Source organism: Anas acuta, chromosome 9 (assembly GCF_963932015.1).
Source record: "Anas acuta chromosome 9, bAnaAcu1.1, whole genome shotgun sequence".
Lineage (NCBI taxonomy): Eukaryota > Metazoa > Chordata > Aves > Anseriformes > Anatidae > Anas > Anas acuta.
The window spans coordinates 2,200,685-2,221,481 of record NC_088987.1 but is presented as its reverse complement, the minus strand read 5'-3'; the positions used below and the strand labels follow the sequence as shown (position 1 = coordinate 2,221,481).

General features: G+C 39.5%; 2 protein-coding genes across 3 annotated transcripts in view; one reads left to right on the top strand and one right to left on the bottom strand.

The window, feature by feature from the left end:
• Positions 1-16,436, bottom strand: part of SMC4 (structural maintenance of chromosomes 4) — a 33,657-nt gene extending 17,221 nt beyond the window's left edge. The window contains exons 1-5 of one of the 2 annotated variants that reach the window (XM_068692144.1): positions 16,234-16,436; positions 14,362-14,558; positions 13,045-13,223; positions 12,244-12,435; positions 10,338-10,514 (exon numbers count right to left, since the gene is read on the bottom strand). In XM_068692144.1, the coding sequence (XP_068548245.1) occupies positions 10,338-10,514; positions 12,244-12,435; positions 13,045-13,223; positions 14,362-14,491 (678 nt within the window). In that variant the 5' untranslated portion in view covers positions 14,492-14,558; positions 16,234-16,436. The remainder of the gene's footprint in view (positions 1-10,337; positions 10,515-12,243; positions 12,436-13,044; positions 13,224-14,361; positions 14,559-16,233) is intronic. The other variant, XM_068692143.1, reaches the window with a different exon arrangement.
• Positions 16,437-17,010: 574 nt separating this feature from the next.
• Positions 17,011-20,797, top strand: part of IFT80 (intraflagellar transport 80) — a 46,593-nt gene continuing 42,806 nt past the window's right edge. Inside the window, exons 1-3 of the mRNA XM_068692146.1 lie at positions 17,011-17,186; positions 18,931-19,014; positions 19,742-19,960. Of these exons, the coding sequence (XP_068548247.1) occupies positions 18,975-19,014; positions 19,742-19,960 (259 nt within the window). The 5' untranslated portion in view covers positions 17,011-17,186; positions 18,931-18,974. The remainder of the gene's footprint in view (positions 17,187-18,930; positions 19,015-19,741; positions 19,961-20,797) is intronic.

The window sequence follows — 20,797 nt, the reverse complement described above, 5'->3', positions numbered from 1 at the left end:
CTTGATACAGTCAATTTAACTGTTCTCTAATTTTTTAAACACTTGATCCACTATTATCTGCACTGTATCAAAAATATATCCTCGTTCATTTATCTAGTAGAAGATCTTTCAAAACACGGACAGCATTTCTGAAAGTGAAACTAAGAAGACAGCAGGCAGACATTTGTTGAAAAGAAGCACGCCCAAGCGTGTTTTCATAATGTAGCTGTCACACCTACGCTTGAGAAGTCTCAAAACTGACCACCAGGAAATCCCATTACCTATTTGCCTCAGCTACCTTCCTCTCACTTGCAGGCATGAATTCATGAGGGGAGAGGGAGCAAAGTGCAAAAAAAGAGAATCCTCTATTTGAGAAGACAATCAAAATGGATGTTAACATTGAGAAATTGGTGACGCTGACAAACAGCTAACAGAGGACAGAACATCCCTTTTGTATGTGTATATATATGGAATATATAACAAAACATACATACTCATGAAATACATATGTAGAAATATATATGAGAAGTATGAAAACCCACCAAATATCCAATTAACATTTTGAGAAGGCTGCACACTCAGTGCAAAATTTCTAAATGGAAATACAAACTACATTTCTCAGTTTTTGCACTGTGACAGACTGAAATTATTGGGATGCTGGCACATCACCAGTAACAGAAGTGGTGAACTCAGACACTGCCTAATAAACATAAAGAACAGTTTCCATAGAATGTCTCAGATTAGTTACCAGAAAACAATATTGGTGCATTTTGATGGAGAAAACAAGTCAATCAGTGTAGAAATTTCTGACAGCTGTGGCAAATAATCAGAAAGCTCATGTGACAGATGGCTACCAAATTTTTACATATATATACTTCAAGGAATTTTGAAACAGAAGATTCTGCCTTCCTTTGCACAGCTGAACACTCAATGAGATGAATTATTACCCTGCTACGATGTTTAAGGTACTTTCTAAATGTAGATTTCTATTGTAACATTACAGAGAAAAAACTTCAAGGCAAGTAAATTGTTAAAGCCTTCAAAAACCAACGTAAGAGTTTCAAATTAACCATTTGAAACCAACGCCTCCAGTAAGGACACCGAGGTGGTCAGCACAGGGTGGAAAAACACCAGTAATACCCTAGACAGGAGAGCCTGGACCTGCTCTGCCTGTCGAGTTCAAGCCCATGAGGACACGGTGGGTGGGTACCCTTAGGGATGTCTGATGAACCTGAAGAGGTGCCAAAATCACCGTGAGCTATCACTACTTAGAGTTATCAGGCTGCCAAGTCAGGGGCCTGTCTATTTTGAGTTCTGTGCCTTTCAGCAGAAGTTAAGCTTGCATCCTTTGAGTATTTGGGGGATGCTATACATTCAGTGTGACATATCTAATATAGGCTGAACCCTTTAATTTGCAGTTTTCACGTTGCATGCACTCTTTATGCATGTTAGACTAAAATTCTCATTAGAGTAAGCACATCTCAGATAGCACAGGAAGCCTACCAAAGACGCCACTCCACTGCTGTATGCACCTTTCTAAAACCAATTTGTGCAGGGCAAGAATTTCACCTGCCACATAGCCCTCAGAAGGTGGGGCAATAACATGCCTAAACTCTCCATTGCCTAATTTCTTAGAACTACTACCTCTGTTTTCTCTAAAATCATACATTTTGTTCTTAAAACAAGAGCAGAAAATTTTAAATCAGTTTACACAGTGTTTATCCACGTAGAGATTTGAATTTTAAGCAAAGTCAAACTGCTCCAACCTACTCATTGAGCTGCCTTTCTGCAACCCTTACCACTAGCCTTGAAATCAGAGGTTACTTTTCATGTTTGCAGATAACCCCTAGCTTGTTGGTTTTGGCAGCCAGTAGCATCATGTTCCTGCAACCTCCCTTTAGACTGAGAGTAGGGTCTGTGAATTGAAACACCAATTCTAAAGCTAGTAAGTCTGACCAGTGGGTGTAACATACTCATCCTAATGCTGACATTATCCAGCTCCACCTGGTGATAAATTGAAGAGGTTGTTAATTTGTACTGTGTACGGACAGTAGCAGTTCCATCTGTCATAATGCTGGGATTAAGGAGGTTCAGAGTACAGCTCTCAGATTCCCCTTTGAAACTGTGGTATGAAATGAATAAGTCTTTTAATTTGAAAGATTTCTGAAAGCAGTCTTAAAACTTCTCAAGAAGGATGAAACAATACCTTTCTTTGTTGTGAAAATTTATCTGCGTTATGACTAGTGGTTTCTGGAGAGCCTACAGAGAAAGATGCCTGCTTACCAATTACTGCCTCCTCATCCATGAAAAGTTGTGAAAAATAACTTTTAAAGGCAGTGTCTTGCAACACAAGGTTTTGTCAACTAAACTGTTAATACAGCATGCATGACATCTACTTTGCTAAGATGTCCACTGAAGAATTATAGCAGGAAATAGGTAAAAATATTTTTTCCACAGTCTGGGGTTGTCATTTTCTCATGCCCTAGTCTGAAGTTGTGAAACAAAGTGCTGAATAACAAGATAAATTAGCATGGTCCTGTACAATCTAACAAATTAGACTAACGTTTGGGTGTTAAAACCCACACATCAGGAACACTTCAGAAGCACAGTAAGGCATGGACAAAGTAAAACATATTTTGGATTATTTTGTAGTTTGCAATGTAGTAGACATGCATGAACAATTCTGGGTTGAGTACTGGGTAGTTCTGTGACTGTTTTCTTTTGAGAATTTTCTGGGGCAGGGTCATCTTGTTTGTTTGTTTGCTTTACATTAGTCAAATTCAGAAGTGGATGAGTGTAACACTTAACTGAATTGAAATGTATATTGTCACGCTCATTATAAACAGTTATAGAGAAAGTTCTACCTACAGGATGCAATAGTCTATGTTGGAAAAACCTCTCGTTTTGATACATCACTGAGATGAAGTGAGGCACTACGTTAGAGAGCAGGACATCCTATTTGCCTCATTTTCACACTTGAACTGTTCAAGTAGAACACTGAAGGAGGCTCTTGAATCCTTTCTGGAACTTCAACATGCTGTGACAATTGAATCCAGGCTTAACAAAGAAAAAAATCACACATTTCAATGATACAAGTACGTGAAATAAATTCTTTACACAACTTTTCTTTTTGTTTATATTTTCCCCAACTTTGAGGCATTGGCCAGCAGCAAAGCCACCTTCTTCAAACTGTACAAAGGATGACCACTGCAAATAGGGAGCATCTCCTGTAACAGACTGGGTATTTTCCTCCCATACTAAATTCCCTGAAGTTTCAGCAGTCGGATTTAACTCCCTAAACCTGGGTGTCCAATCTACCTAGCTGTGGTTCTGCGTCAATAAACAGGACAGCTGTTTCAGAATTATTTTGCTATCACTGGAGTAAAGAAAAATAAAAGTAAACTTAGCTACCATGGTCTGTCCTGCCTTGTGACTGAAGTACTAAAATATTTAACACTAGTTAATAGATTTGTCTTTATGTTCAAAACAGGCAATTTTGTTTCACAAAATTTTAAATATGACAACTGTGGCTATAGCCAGTGGTAGTTTTAAGGCAATTACTTTTTTGACATTAGAACTACATTGTATTGGTTTCACTACAATAGTGGCACATCCTTGATAACATATTGGCTTTTCAGGCTTCTTAAAGACTCACAAAAATTAAGTCTTGTTAGTGAGCCCAAAATCTTGGAGTGATCAGTATCTGCAGACTACACTGTAATCCAGAGTCTAACACCTGTTAGATCACAATTATATTAATCTTGCAACTTTTTCAATACTATCAGTAGGTATAGTTAATTTGGTTACTAAATTAACTAAGTGAATTACAGTTCCCAACTTTACGGTAATAACCAATTCTGCTTCATTTGTTCCAATGACATAAGTGATGCAGAAGTCTAGACAGTAGTCAAGACCATTATTGCATTTAACTTTGTCAGCCAACAAAAGATCAATGGTCCTGTGATGCTTGTGACAGTGTATTATATATGCATGCGTAAGATTTAAGGTAAGCACTTTGAATTTTAGAGGAAAAGGGTTTAAACAAGAACATTTGTTCCCCCCAGAAAAAGGGCTATTCAAGCCAGTAGGACAATTCATACCACATTAAGCTTTGAAACAATAGGATTGTCTTTATTATGCAACAGGTAATCAACAGAACTTGTCCCTTAAGCACCGACCTGAAGCAAATAGTGGACTTGTAGCCTACATATCCAGAATGCTGTGAAAATAGTACTTGCAGTTACAACCAACTGTCATTCAAAGTTTTGTAGTGGATTATAGCAGCAGTACTCTGAATGTCATTTTTTCTCCTACTGAAGAAAAACACGTGATCAAAGTCATAGCTTGATTTCCATTCTTAACTTTATAACATGGAACACCAGACAGAAGCAATCCGGCAAAAGACAAAGTTTCCTTAAAATAATATTAAAGCTTAGAATTTTGAATCTTACTTTACAGAACACAGATTATTTTGGTTTCTCCCTTTTAAAGCATTTCTCCCAGCCAAGGGAAATGTGGACAAGAGATTTTCAAGTATTTCATCAGTCAGCTACTACAAGGTTTGAAAATACAACATGTGCAACTTCTTAGCATCACCAGCATAAGGAACAGCAACGGCTTATGCAGCCAGTGGAATGAAACCAGTAACATCACGGATTTGCTTGAAGGAGAAACCACATTAGAACATCTAGAAAGTTTACTATAAAAGTGATATTCCTACAAAGACTACTTACAGTATATTCCAGTTAGTGTTTTTCCATCCTTTGTCTCCTATTCTAACACACTTAACACTGACATCAGAAGTAGGACTAACACGAACTGCTGCTACTAGGGTGCAGGCTCTTCTGTTGTGCAACTCCAGTTCTACGTGTTTAATTGACAGCTCACAACTGCTGCAGTCAGGAATAAAATTAGATGAAAAGCGGTAATGAATATCACCTTGTAGCACTTGGTAAGTGCTAGTTTGGAAGTTGATTAATTCTTAGTTTCTCTGATGCTGGCCATCTCACAAAGTGCTTTCCAGTGTGTTTTACAGATTCTTGATAACATAAATGTGCCCTGACTGCACTTCTATCTTATGTATTATAACCCACTAAATAGCAACGTGAGATTTCCCATTTCCATGTAAGCTACTTGCACCGTTTTCAACCCCTCTCCCGTTTTTTATTTTTTCTTATGTTTTTCCTATGTTTTACTCACATGACAGTGCTCACACAACTTTATTTTTTACTTTATCTAAATGAAGTATCTCACTTTTTAAGCAAGAACACGGTACAAAGTGGCAAAAACCAAGCACTAAATTTGTGTACCTCAAGTCTTCCACAGCAGTCATTTCAATTTGACTCAACTTTGACAGTGTGCCCGTGCTCCACTCTTCATGTAAAGTTTTGACTATGAATTCGAGTCTTACACAACACTGGGCCTTTGAAATTACGTACACAGATAACTAATTTATGCAAGCTTATTCTTCTCCTGGAAATTTGACTGTAGTACAGTTCCTCTTGTAAGCCACAGCACTTTCTTCCAATTCTGTGTTATTGCTGCTGTTGGTTAATGCTTGCAGTCATCTCATTACTCTCCTTCAATTTTACCAGATGACAAATAAGCAGAAGACTAAGTATCAAATATTCAACTTCGCTTTCTGCTGTCCAAGGAAAGCGTTATGAACTAGGTGGGAAATCAAGGAAGGGAAAGAAGTAATAAAGTACACAGATCTACAATGCCACTACTGTCCAAAGATGGAGGAAAATCTTAGAATTAGCCCGTTGTACAGCATTCAGTTGTCTGCACGAAAGTACTATTCTGCATTCTGGAAATAATTTAAAAGTAGCCTTTGTCAAGCTGTTTGCACGTCTGTCTAATTTTAGAAGCTTTCTTAAGGACATTCTTGTATTCAATACAAGAATACAAATTGAGTGCAAGTCTAGAGTCACTTCGGAATCTAAGTCAGCTATTGCAAATTCCGCGTACAATGTTTGACTGTTTTAAGATTATTGGTACGTTCTAATTAAACTACTTAATCGACCACTCAATAATACCAGTAAAGCATGTTTTTGCATCCTCTTTCCATATCTCTCCCTATTTTTCCAATAAAATGGTTTAATAAACATTGGTTACAATGTTCATTTGGAATTTGCAAAATAAAAGTCATAAATTAACAACAGATTCTCTGATAACAAGAGAATTAATTTTTAAATTACTTCTATACATGTATCAGTGTGTCGTATACTGCTCTGTATTCACTTCAGGACAAAGATTAATATTTAAGCAGTGAAATTACTTCTGTACTCGATGAATCAAGTGTGAAGTTTTTATTTTTACATAATGTTTTATTCAAAAATATCTGTTTTCATTTGATTATCACACTTGTTTTAATTCTCCCTTCCACTTCAACTCAACTGTCCTTGACCTTTCCAAAACAAACCTCTCTTCACCACCAACTTCGGCAGCACAGATGTCCATTTATAATCTCTGTAGAGCTTTTCAGCTTGTGCTCGCCTTAGATGCTTTAGCTCAATGTTGGTGCGCCTCATTAGGAAAGCAGACCTCAACAATTGGGAACTTCTGGCTTATCTCAAAGCAAAAAGAAAATCTGCTCCCCCCATTTCCTCTCACATACACTGGAAGAGCGACTCCTACGTTATTTCCACAAAGCAGCAGGTGAAAAACTTGACTGAACTTCCTTTCTGGCAACACACACTTGCCATAGGATAAGACTTATTAGTACATTACAAAACGCTGTTCCAACCAGTTAAAAAAAAAAAAAAAGCATTTAAAATCACTGTAGCTGTTTATACTTGCTTAAGATTATATGTGAGTATTTTAATTGTATGTCAAAAATATTTAAGTGATACTAATTAGTAAAGAATTACTTAAAACATTTCAGTTTGAAAGAGATAAAGGTCTAAAGTAAATTTATTTCAACTCTTATAAGTCTTCTTTTATTTAGCACAAAAGCAATTCAATATCTTGCAATATTTGCTACCATTCCCACAATAGCAATCTGCAAAGCCACTCCGCAGGCACTGGTTATGAAAATCCACTTTCTTTTTAAGAAGTTTATATCAACTATACTTCTCTTACCTTGAAATACATCAAAAGCCCATTTCAGCAGGTGTTAACAGTTACTGTCCACAACTTGTTTTACTCCCCAGACATGCCTACCCCACGGATGTCCTTAACTGACATTCCTTCAAGTTCTCCCTATTTATTTCATAATTCTGAAGAGACAAGCCAGCCTCAAAGAGGCTGAGATTTCTGTCTGGCCTCAAGGTTAACCTGCTGGAGGAGTCACTATTGAGCAACAGCAAACACACTTACCTGCTGAGCTTTGCCCAACCTGGTTAGTGCACAGAACCCACATTTTTCCGCACACTGATGTTCCAGGTATTCAAGAAAAGCTAAAAGACTTATAATTTTATTTGTTGTTCTTTAGAGATATACAAGTTACTGAAGCTGGGGTATTAAGTGTAGAAGACAGAAAAAATAGCAGCAAGATGATAGATATTACTGTAGCGCTCAGCATACTTTCAAAAAAAGTGACAAGTAGCATTTTTTTTCCTGTTGCAGTTTCAGACTGTGGCAAGCTCATTAATGGTACACTGAATTGTTTTCTGTTCCCAAAGTGCTAAACAGCATACAGCAGTTTATTAATATAAAATATGCAAGCATTGGAACTTAAAGATCACAAGTGACAAACTTCTCTTAAACACTGGCAATATCTCATTGTAACCAAAAATATATTTTTAAAATAAGATTTTACCAATTAGCTGGTTGAGGCACTTAGAATATTTATAGAACTGCTCAATTAATGTTATATATTCTGGTTTTTCACAGGTGTTTTTTGTAATGTTACTCGGAAGTCATCAGTTTGATTTTAATATTTTCAGTACAGCATTAGAAGTACCCATATCCTGCCTTACCCAACATTTAAAAGAATAAAAAAAATGATCTGGCATACGCTTTCAAACTTTATCCTAAAAAGCACCAAAATCTGCTCTGTCAGAGAAAGACTGCAAAATGGGGGAGGGGAAAGAAATGAGGAAAAAAAGTCTTCTAAAACACATATATGTTATTGAGTAATGCTAAAATGCTAGCAGTATACTACTAAAGTAACTAGAAGTGTTTGTTACTATTTGTATAACATGTTCTCTAACAACTTTTCCTTTAGTATTACTGGATACTCTGTAACAGATTGAAAATAGTATTTGACAAAACCAGTATTTTCTCCCAAAACCTCTATTAAGAAGTGAAATATTTTAATAACACCCTATTGACACAGTCAGAAATCAAAGAGATGTGATTTATTTTAAACGGGAAATTATTCTGACTTGATATTGAACTAAAACAGGCCACTCTAACTGAACTATAACATGAGAGTAGCAAAAGCATAATAGAACTGTCACTTATTCTTCAAACTTAATTTGAAAAACATTGGGAAAAATGGGCAATGCTTGTGACAGTAGTATGTAGCCTTAGCTTTCTGACACGGGCTCATTTACTTCTAATTATAATTTTCAGTATTTGGGTTTTGAAGTCCTGCTGTCATTATGTGGCAAACACTGCCACATTTCCCAGATGGGAAGTACTCAACTCTGCATCTCCCAGTACAGACTTCATTTAAAAACAAAAATGGCACAAAGTTACATGAAAAGAAAAAGGCCCTTGCCTCAGTGATACTAAGAAACAAACAAAAAATATATATCTATGGGGATTCCTGTGCAGTTCATTGTAACACATTATCCACAAAGTTCAGTGGCATGAAAAAAATGGTTGGAACCATCTCTTGATGGCTTAATATTGATTACACTTCCCCTGATTTTCCATTATACACATGAAAAACTTGAAACTCAAGCTGTTAGGACCAGGTATGTTCCTCCCATTGATAAATTCCTGGGAAACAATTGTGGGAGAAGAAAAATCGAATTTTGGGGAAAAAATATGTTAAAAAGAAAAAAAGCAGCTTAGCAAAACTCCCTCTAAAATGCTTCCTTCCCCTCCCAATAGAGGAAGAGTATGCTCTCCAACAAGCTTTAGATACTTCTGCACCATAATTTCTACTAAAGCTTAGTCTTTCACTGCAGTCTCCCCTTTTTAGAAGTTTTCCTACAATGATACTTCTGAAGAACAACTTGAGAAAGAAAAAAGTGCATAGCACCAGTTGTTTGGTTGGAGGTATACTTCTCTCTCCAACTTAAAACAGAAAATAGGAGTAAGGTGTTGGATGGAATAATTGGCATGGAGACTTCACAAAGACATATCCTCTTTTTGTGGGTGTAACTGTAAAAAAGGACAGCATAAGAAGACTTGAGGAAGTGAAGCAAAGAGAAGAACTTTTTTTTTTTTTGATAGAGGGGAACTGGAAGCTCCTTTGACAAAAACAGACCTAAAATAATCTCTATTGAAAACTTCAGATCTTGGGAGGCTTTCACTATTCATTAATTTTCTAGGCCCATGACCCTTCAGAGTAGATTTGGGACTTAGTAGGGAAATAATTACATGTAATTGCACATATATTTATTCAGTTGACCATTTAAAAATTTCCATGAAGTACTATAACCCAAGTTTAAGTAGTTCTTTGGCACTAGCAATTTTCTAGATTATTTAAGCACAAGAAAAATTAGTGTGTTTCTCTCCAGCCTTTTAAACAGCAAACATATGCCAGCGAGCCCTATAACGTTAAACCCAAATGCAAATATGAATTATGTTGATAAATTCTATTATTTTTACAGTATGTTTTAAAAACTACATTTTACAACACATCTTGAATTGGCTATAAAGCTGCTCTTCTTTGAGTCCCCTGGAGTTGGTAAACAAATGTAAATAGAAAGTACACTTCATGTGCTTTTTCTTGCCATCGATTTTTATGCAATTAATTTTTATATACATGCTTCCGCAGTAAAACCATGCCTATATATGAGAACTGTACGTAACTTAACAGTAGAATCATTAAGATTTAAGTTAATATTGATGCACTTTTATCTAAAGTATAGACAAGTTGCTGAATCTCTGCCACGCTTAAGCAGCACAATAATATTGGGGTTTAAGGTTTATTTTACTACACCAATATTTACGTGCTGCTAGGGCGGAACAAGTATGACAACTCTTCTATTCATCCACATGTCAGGAACACAAATTCATTAACAGAAAAATTTATGTTAGCATCTTCAACTGTTTCTCTTCCTTAAATTTCTAAAGCAGCAAATAATGATTCGCATCTTTATTAGAGCATGCAAACCATGATGTGCTGCTAGAGTACTTTAAGGCCTCCAATATAAGACTCAAAACCTAAACAGTATTTTGGTAACTGTAACTGGAAATATAGTTTTGCTTAAATTTGTTTTTATTCATACACCAACCTGTAAAATCAAGAATCTGTTATGGTCCAGATCAATTCCATGACTTCGAAGAAGAATACCAACATCTTTGAATGTTGACTTCTTTCCATTAATGTGATAGACAGAAGAATTATCTCTATAGGCAGTTCTAGATACACAAAAATTGCTTTTAGGAATGACTTCATAATCATCTCCTTCCTGTTTTGAGGAAAAACAATGCCAGAAGAACAATTAGTATATCACAGGTTTACCTCATATTTCACAATTAAGCACAGAAATTTTATCATGTTAAGGCTTAGGCTAACTGCACTCTGGAGTCCAATAGAAGTGGGAACTGTCTTAAAGAATATATACCTCAAAAAAACATCTTGAGAATTGGACAAAAATACCCCAAATTGTTTAAACAGCATGGCCCTCATATTATGCATTTCCCATCTCCAACAGAAACTATAGCTTTGAAAATATGTAATTTATTCTCTTTGCCACTATTTCACATCACAAAAGAAACAGCCTACTTCAATACTAAAGTGCCTTTGATATTCTACCCTTTTAATTTTACTTTAGGAAGTCTTGAATGACTTGCCACCGTCTACATTTAAGCTCTTTTATAGTGCTAGGAAAAGAAGTTACTCTTAGCTGAGGAGTTCTAAAGAGAAACTGTAGAAGACAAAAAAGCAAAACATTAGAGATGTGATAAATATGATATCATCAGCTTCAAAAGAACTTACCTAAAAAGCAGCAACTACAGTAAAGCTGGTACTATACTTTAAAAAAGTTAAAATTGTTGCATGCTTCTTGTAAAGACTAAAATTGCCCTAACACTTTCCCACATCAACCCCCAGGAGCATAATGAAATTTGTATATAATGTTTTCAGAAGTTTTTAACATCATAAATTTAGCTTCTAGATGTTAACGAAGTCAAGTCAAAAATAAGAATAAATAATTATTGAATCTGGCTCTTACAGACAGAAGCAAAAGATGTGTGAATGTAGATCAAGTCAAAGAAAAATTCTGTTTTAAAACAGTTCCTTTAAAGACCATATATATTTTCATCTTATTGCCACAAGTTTTGAAACTTCAGTGTACATTTCCCACTATATTGACTAACCTCATACTCAAGATGATACTTCAGCCAGACTAAGTGTCCACAAAAATTAAATTAAAATCAAGTAAAATAAATTGTCTGTTGCAATTACAGTGCAAACAATTGTCAACAAAATTGTACAGAAGTTTTTAACCAATTTGTGCAGTGGCAAGCAAAATAAATATTTTTTAAATTGTCAACACTTTCTATTTCATTCAAACAAAATATCAGGTTCAGAAGTGTTTAGTCACAGAGTGTGAAGCGTAGAATTTTTCACGAAAAATCTACTTTAAAATTGCAGGCACGTTTACAGTACATGAAGTGTAAATAAGAGTTTCAGATTAATTTTACATTTTCTAAATTTTCTAAAATAGTTTCAATTGGTTTGAAAAGTTTTGCTTAAAAGGGTTTTATCTCTTAATCTATATGCTTGTAATATAAGCTTAAGAATATGCAACATATCCAAATGTAGATTTAAAAATTTTTAGAGGTGTTATTAATTTCAGAAAAAGGCTTTATTTACTTGAGGTAAAAGAAAAGACAACTCTAAAACGATTCCTTAAAATGACTGTTATATATTTTTAAGTAGCTTTGAAATGAACATGTTCCAGATATTAGTGTTGCAGAAAAAAAAAGAGAGGAGCTCTTATTAATATTTTAAGTACTGCACTACTCGATAGAGGATATTTTAAGCTAATTCTAAACTTTGAATTGATGTTTTACATCCCAGTGGTAAACTAATTATGCTATGAAGTTTTCCCCAGCTCAGACTAATTAATTATTGAAGCCATCAAATCCTGAAAGAAAATAAGTCTCCCCTGTTCTGAACAGAAGAATACATACCTTGTCAATGATCTTTTGGAAGTGGATTTCCACAGAACAACTCTGGATGTCCGTATGTTCATCAGAATTATGGATCAGCACAGAGAGTTTTTTGGATCTGATTTTTTGTGCTCGATACCCAAACACAAAAAGCATTGAATCAATGATATTGGATTTTCCACTGCCATTTGGCCCAATAATACATGAAAAACGCTACATAGTAGAAGGAAAAAAAAAAGTGACAGTCAAAGGGAAATAGATCCTGGCTAGTGTAACATCATCTACTTCATTTGTGAATAGTTTAAAACACAATTATTTCTACTGAAGAAAACTGCAGATTATTTGATAGCTTAATCTTCACTGCCAAAGGTAGAGCAGTACAACTTATTTAAGAAAAAAACACCTCAACTCAGCTCAGCTTTCTAAATTTTAACTTGTTAACTCAAAACGATACTGCACTTAGCAAGCATGTTCGCAAGGAAAGTTTCATGATTAGCCACGTAAGTCTCTTGTGGGCACTAAAAAATATTCTCATTCTTCAAACTTACCCCTAAAAATTCCCCAGTAAACGAAATAAAGAGAAAAGTGTGCTTTTTTAAGGTTTACTTACAAATTAAAATTGTACAGTATCAGAAAGTTGCACTTAACTGTTTTCTCTTCTGCCCAACAGCTAAAATACAGAATATCACCCTAGAAGCAATCCTAAAACCTAAATATTCTTCAGTTTTTCTGAGGTAAGGTTATGTGAAAATACAGGAAGGAATACCAGCACAGTGAAGTCTTACCTTCATTTAGAAAATGATTAAGGTAAAAGAAAGATACCTTATGAAAAGGTCCCAAAATTTGCTCCCCTGCATAGGATTTGAAGTTCTGGTTTACAATATGAGTTATCATGAGACGAGGAGCACCAGGTTCATTGGTCATTGCTGGAGGTGGGGGAGGAGGGATGCTACCCAAAATCTCTTCTAAACTTCGATTGTCAGGCACCTCATCTGAGACTGCTAAAAACCATCCAAAATAAGCAGAAAGAAAATTAAGACTATAAGCTCTCCATGACTAGACACCTTGTAAAGTGTTCAATTCGATAAGCAAACATCGTTTCTATATTAACCAGACCTATACATTTGCGTGCAAGTGTTAAAATCAGCTAAGTGGCATTAAAATCCTCCTTCCAATGAACTAAATCTTTAAAAAGAGATACTTAAGATGTCCCATCGATTCACTAGTGGGTTTGTTCTTTCATTATGTAATTCTTATTCTAACACACTTTAATAGGCACTCTGCAATTACAGTTGCTACAACCGTCACAATAAGCCTACAAATCTGAAACAGGCAAAGACTTTCTAATTAATAAGTGCAAAGCCACATTTCAAGTGTGCTCGCAAGTCACTCTGCAAGATTTGGGGATCGCTGCACAATGCTCTGAAAGCTGTAATGACAGCACAACTACTCTGCAAAGACAGGAAGTTTGTTACGAAAACAAACTGGCCCCCTGGATATCTGCTAGTTGTAAGCAAAGCAGCTTTTCAACAGTTACTAGCAACTCTTTCTTCAAATAGACAGCCGTTTTTGCCACCAATTTCAACATATCAATCCATTTGTCAAACACCTTTGCTTTAATAATTGCCTATCTGGCTACCGAAACAGTCACACGCTGCTGTTTTTCCAGACGTTTTCAACAAAAACCTCAAGGAACACAAGAAAACACACTGGTTCATGAAAAAGAAAGTCAAATCATTTTAAGAGTTAAGTAAATAAACTTGACATTTATTCCATTCCAAGAAAACCCATACCATTGGCTGCATATAAATTTGAAAAATCCTGCTGTTGTATCATAATCTTAAGCACAATGTTATAGAACAGGAATACGAAATAGGCTCTATTAGGAGAAAATCTATAAAATTGCTTTTGCACTTGTACTGTGTCACTGGTCCAAACACTTTAACTCTTTTCAAACCCTCTTCACCACTTTAAAAGCAGTTTAAACTTGCCAGGAGTCAAGGCTTTCAATATTCCTTTCTAGACGAGAAAAGGGTGAATCCCCATCTGGCACAATCAGTAAATTCAACTGAGCATTGTTGCTAAATATGCACTATCGTCTAGTTTACATGCCATCGGAACCACAAAATTCAGACCTACCTTGTGGTTGTACTTCACCAAGCTGTCCGTTTCCTTGTTTTTCCACTTCCATGTCACTGGTGGAATCCTCTAAAGGCTCCCTGCCCTTCTGATGGGCTGCTGTGGATGTTTTGGTGCTCTTGCTTGCCATGGTTATCTGTTGGCTGTTCCCCTTCAATTCCAAGCAATCAAACTACTGAAGGGATCTACCTCCTTTTCTGACATAAACAAGAAAACCCCGTGATCTATGATTTGAACTACAATCCCCTAAGGAATATACCTATGTGCTAATCCACATGTTTGACTATCGTGGAAACTAAAGACTAGATGTATTTTGAAGGCAAAAATCCAAATTCGAAACGAAAACAAAAGCTGAGCCTCGCAAACATATCACCCGTCACCCCAAAAAACAACGGACCCACCCTAATCTGCAGAAACAGCACGAATCTACCTACTGAAAACTCACACGGCCATGTTCAGTGGAGTTAGCATGCTCAGAGAAAGCAACCGTGATGCTGGGGGCCAAAGAGTTAAAGACGCATTCGCAAAACAAACTGAAAAGCCATATGTCTCCCCTCTCCTGGAAGCGCCCTTTACATACACCTTTCAGACCTGACACCCGTTTTACTTTCAACACTCCATGCTGGCTACGTGCGTGTACACAAACAAAAAGAGCTGTGTAATTATAGCAAAGGCTTGGCTCTTAAGCAGTTTAAATCAATACGCTCGTTTCACAAGATATAACAGCCTCTATACTGCTAGCATTCAACGTTTAACAGAGAAAGCAAGACGAAATACCTTCATCTAGTTCTGATGTTAAAGTTATCTGATCAAGAAGGAAGCGGTACAGGAGTCCATCAGCTGGCACTTAAGCCCAGCTCCCAAAAAAAAAAGTAGAAAGAGAAAACAACCGATGCGAAGAAAAGACGGCCGCGGGAGCGAAACTCTCCCCAAAGAGTTTAAATTGCAGCAAGTGGCGGAGTTAGTTTGCAGAAAAACAGACATGAGAAAGTTTACTTCTCACAAGATAAAAAACTGACGTGGTTAGAAAGTCATCTTACAATTGGTGCCAATCATTTGACGTTTTCAGACCTACCCCCAGCCCACACTCTCATGAGAGCCCTTCATTTGGGACAATGGGGGAGGGGGGGAAACGAGCGAGAGATCTCATTTTAAGGCAATTTGAGTCAGTGCCCCGGTTCAGAAGTGTTCCGCAATGGCTGTCTCAGACAATTACAGCTCTCGGAGCCTCAGATTTATTTAATTTTTTCCCCCAAAACCGTTCAGCTCCAAGGGAAGGGCGCAATACGGACCCATCCACCTCAGCGGCCCCCTCCCAGCCGGACCCTCACCTCAGCCTTCAAACGGCGGCAAGCGGCGGCCGCCGGCTCCCTCAGCAGCTCCCCAGCCCCCACCTCCAAAGCCAGCCCCGAGGTGCGGGCTCAAAGCATCTCTCGGCCACCTCCTGCCCCGGGCAGAGCGAGAAGGAGCCGGGCACAGCGGCTCCCTGACGGCTCCGGGGCCGAGAGCCGGTGTCAGCGAGGGGCTGGGAGCCTCCCGAGCCGCCCCTCGCCCTGAGGGACGCGGCTGCAGCCCCGCCGCCGTCTTTCCAAGCGGCTGAGCCCTCGGGCTGGGGGCTCGGAGGAGCTGCGGGGGGGTCCCCGCTTTTTAAGGGGATCCAAACGGGGCTTCAGCACCCCGGGGCTCAGCTCCCCGCTCCCCCCGCCGGTCCCTAAGGGCGCAGGGGCAGCCCCCTGCCGCCTCTCCCCCCAAAACCCCTCACACGACGGCACCGGGCGCCGAGCCCCTCACAGCCGGGGGGGCTCCGCCGCACCCCCCTCAGCGCTCTGAGGGGCAGCGCCCGCCACCCCCGCTCCCGGCCGCTCTCCTCACCGCCTCAGCGACCCCCGCCGCCTCCTCCTCCTCCTCGGGGGAGCTCCCCTCGGCCCCCTGCCCCGGGGAGCGGCCGCCGGTTCCCCGGCTGGGGCGGCTCGGAGCGGCAGCGGGGCTGGGGACCGGGCTGGCCGCGGCGGCTCGGCGGCTGCCACACTCGAAAATGGCGCCCAAACGGCGAACTCGAACCGAAATTCGTTAGAAAGGCGCGGGGCACGCTGGGAGGGGCGGGGGCCGGCCCGCCGCGCGTTTGAAAGGAGGGAAAAAAAAAAAAAAAAAAAAAGCAAAAAAAAAAAAAGCAAAAAAAAAAAAGCCCCGCCGGGCGCCATCTTGGCGCCTCACCGCGCTCCGGGCCGTTTGGGGGTGGATTTTTTTAATTTAATTTTATTTTTTAATATATTTTTTATTTTTTTTTAACGGGGGTGGCTGAGGCGCTGTTTGAGGCGCCTCAGCCGCTCCCCGCGCGGGGGGGGGATGAGGGGGGGGTGTGGGGGTCGTTTGGGTTTGGGAAGTAGGTCAGGGGGCGGCGCCTGGGCGTGCGGACGGGGCTTTTAAGACTGAAATATAACGATAACGGTAATAAAAATAAAAGTGAGGATCGTAAAAATGTGGTGCGGTTTTCGGGCGGCGCTAACTAACGGGCGGCGCGGGGGCCGCGTCACCTGGGCTGTCACCGCCCGCCCGGGACCGTGAGGTGGCGGGGGGGGTTTGGGGAGGGGGGGGGAGGAGGAGGAGGGAGGAAGAAGAAGGAAAGAGGAGGAGGAGGAGGAGGAAAAAGGAGGAGGAGGAGGAGGAGGAAGGCGAAGTCTCGCGGGAAGTCGCTATAGAGACGGGGGGGCCGCGGAGACGCCGCCTGTGCCGGGAGGAAGGCGGGAGCCGCCGGGGGCCGCCTCAGGCCGGCCGCTGAGGGAGCGGCGGCGGTGGCTGGCTCCGCTCCGCTCTGCTCCCCGCAGGTAAAGGCAGGGGGCGGCGGGTGAGGGGGCTGCGAGCCGGGATCTGCGAGCCGGGACCCGCGGGGGTGCGGGGAGAGCCGCGGGCAGGCTGGGGACCGGCTCCACGGGGGTGCGTGGCGGGGGGAGCGGCCGCCCGGAGAGCTGGGCACCGGCCTCGGTGTTGTCCCTGAGGGAAAAGGGGGAGCCGCGTCCTTCTGCCTCCTCCTCTCCGCCTTTCTCAAGCTCTTGGGCCCTCTCCTTCCCCTCCTGGGCCGTCTCTGAGCCCTCACTTCTCGGCCAGCAGCTGTGGAGGGAGAGCAGCTGAAGGGAGGAGAGCGCAGGGTGGGAATTGCGGTGAGGAGGCAGGGGGCTGAGGTGTTTTTTTTAAAGGGCAGTAGTTTGAGGCCGGGAGAAGCTGAGCCGAGCTCATGTAGAGCAGCTTGCTGCCTGCCCTTGGTGCCCAGCCGCCTCCTTCTTGCCGTATCGTTTTGAAAAGCTTCAGGGAAATGCTTTCAGCTGATGTGTCAGCAGTTAGGCTGCTGAGATCTGACAAGAATAAATGCACGAAGGGTGCAGGATGAGAGGAGTCGCCGCTGTCCGAGCTGTCCTGTGCCCCGAACACCTCACCTGGCCCTAACAGGTGCAGCTGCGGGGTGCTGGTTAAATATCTCGAGCAAGTTCGTGCCATTTTAGTTGCACATAAGGAGAGTTTTGAAGTGGCCTTTTCAAAAATTACAATATTTACTTCATGCCTTGAAAGTAAATTAACAGAATTAATGTGATTTTTTTTTAAATTTACATGACAACTTGTTTGGGGTGTCCCTGCAGTGGAAGCTGGCCATACCGGCATGTCTCCTGAAACTCTTTAAGTGAGGAATAAGAAGTTAAAAACTACCAAGAAGCAGCTGAAAGGGTGGGTTTAAGTGTGGAAAACATTGCAGCAGAGGCCGAACAGGTATATGGCCCTGCTGAGCAAAGGTATTGCCACTATATAGAAGTCAGGGACTTGATTAAAAGTTGGAAGTTGAGCACAAACTTAGGCCCCTTCTAAACACCAGCGTGGTGAGGTTTGCCACGCAGCTTTTGGTTAAGGTATGAGAATGAGATTAGACATGAGAGAGAAAAATATTTAAAAATTACATTGGTTAACACACGCAATAGTTAAGTAGGGTGGAAAATTAATTTATTTTATCCTTTGGGCATCCTTTTAATGTTTCTTAAGTTCTGCATAGTACCTGTTTGACACATCATCATTTTTATGATGGAAAAAAATCCAGAAGTTCAGAAGGTCACACTGTGTATCATTGTGCTCTCCGGGGAGCATACTGTTTGTCCCAAACAGTACGGTGGATGACAGAGTGAGATATTGTATAATTTGGTCACAGCAGGATTATTTTCATATCATAATTTTTCTCACAGTGCTGTCACTATTTTCTTGAAAAAATTGTGATTCCAGGTTTTCCCTTGCTACTGTCACAGCTATATGTCTGCACAAGGCGATGTCAGTATTTCAGCTTACAACATTCCAGCAAAATGCTCCTGCCATGAGCTGTTCTTTAAATTGCCCACTGTGTTTATACTCAGCAATCGTGTTAAGTATGCAGTTGGGTACTGGACAAACAAAATTCCCTTCAAACTCAGGTTCATTTGGTGCTTATTTTGGCACAGTGCTAATGCAATACTGGTCATTCAAAACTTTGTCTTGCTGTTGGTATCTTCCTTTTTAGTTTTGGCTACTTACATATGTTTGCTTTGTTTATTACAGTTATACCTCCATACCTTTTTTAATGATACATCTGAGCAACTGCAATGAGACTGAAGACTTCACTTTTAAAGGAACCAAAGCATATCCTTTGTCTCAGAATAAACCACAGAAAAATATGTTATTGTTATTTAGTTTCTTTCCTAGAAATGATTTTATTTACCTCAAACCTTGTAGTAAAATATTTGTAAATTGCAGGTGGCTTTTTTTAACTTTACCGTCTAGTGCAGTTTTAAGGGCAATGTTTTAAGAGATGTGGAGCTGTCAACGTTTTGCTACTAAGTTTTAAGTTTTTCGTTCCTTTCCTGTTTGTAGTGATGGTAAATCTTTCCAAGACAGTAAATAGGAGTAGTGGTATTATACACTTTCTTGCAAGAGGATGCACACAGAGCAGATATAAACAAAAGTGTGATTTTCCATTTTTTAACGAATATGTCAGTAGTTTATATACATTGTGGTGTTAATAAACCAACACCACGTGTGTTGATGTGAACAGTAATAGGGTGATTTGCACGTGCATTGTTCACTAAGATGCTTTACAAGTGTAACCCAACAATTCTACAAAGTTTCAGTAAATAAATATATATCACAGTAATTTTGTTTTTACATGATATGGCTTGTCTGCTTTGTTTCCTCGTGAATTTCTACCATCTCTTTCCTTGACATAAAAGAGCAAAGAAAAAATGAAGAATCATATTTCCTGCATACAAAACATTTTTTGCAATCTTATGAAAATAATGTTACTGTACTGAGATATTTTATGTCCATTTTTGATTATTAAAATTTTCAGATTTCCTTAATTTAATTAAACATAAGGAATTAGTTAGCTGTGTGGGATGGACTACAGCTGATGAGCTATATTCCTGCAGTGATGACCACCAAATTATGAAATGGAACCTTTTAACTAGTGAGACTACACGAGTAGTGAAACTCCCAGATGACACTTATCCCATAGATCTTCACTGGCTTCCCAGAAGTGTAGGTGGGAAGAAGCAGTCCCATGCTGAGAGCTTTGTTCTTACAAGTTCTGATGGTAAGTCGATTAAAAATGCTTACAATGTTATACCACTTTGTGCTTACATCACAAATACTTAAAGAATTATTTGCATTTAAATAGTCTGCAATAAAACAACTTCAAATACCTATACAGGAGTTGCACTGATAGATGTTTCCCAGTTGCACAAAATATATAGTTGCACAAAACAGATGTTTCAAAATTAACACATTGTATTAGTATAGTTTTCACTGATACATCATTATTAGACATACTTCCGTCAGCAGATACATAATTTTATATGTAAAGTCAAATTCTGTTATATTTCACAGCTCATTTCCCGTTTGTCTATTTCATTATCCAGTAGCTTTAAATATGTCTGGACTACCTACCAACATAGATACCAGATTGCTTATAGCTATCAAAACAGAAGATACTAAAATTGCTTAATTGTTATGCTTAGTATCAATGTAGGCTGTATCTTGGACATACTACAAGAACATGTCTCGTGTCTGCTTTCTCTGGAGTCTTGAATATCCCTCTGAAGCATGTAGTTCTGGCTGTCAGCAGATCTGTAAGACTAGCCTGCGTGTTTGCTGTGGTGGCAGACGTATATACACATATATCTGCTGTGTGCTGCTCTGTCTCCAGTGTAGTCGTGTACTGGACTGGACTTTATGACAGTAGTGACGGTAGTAACAGTATTCCAGTGCGCAGATTCTGTTTTGTGGAAGGGAAGCAGGAGCCAGGGGGTTTGATGATTGCTTATTTTCTTTCTTCCTCCCCAAAGAGACATTAATTTGTGTCCAGCTTAAGCACAGTCAAATTTTTTTTTCCTGTATGGTGGCAAATTTTTCATATCCCCATTTCAGTGAA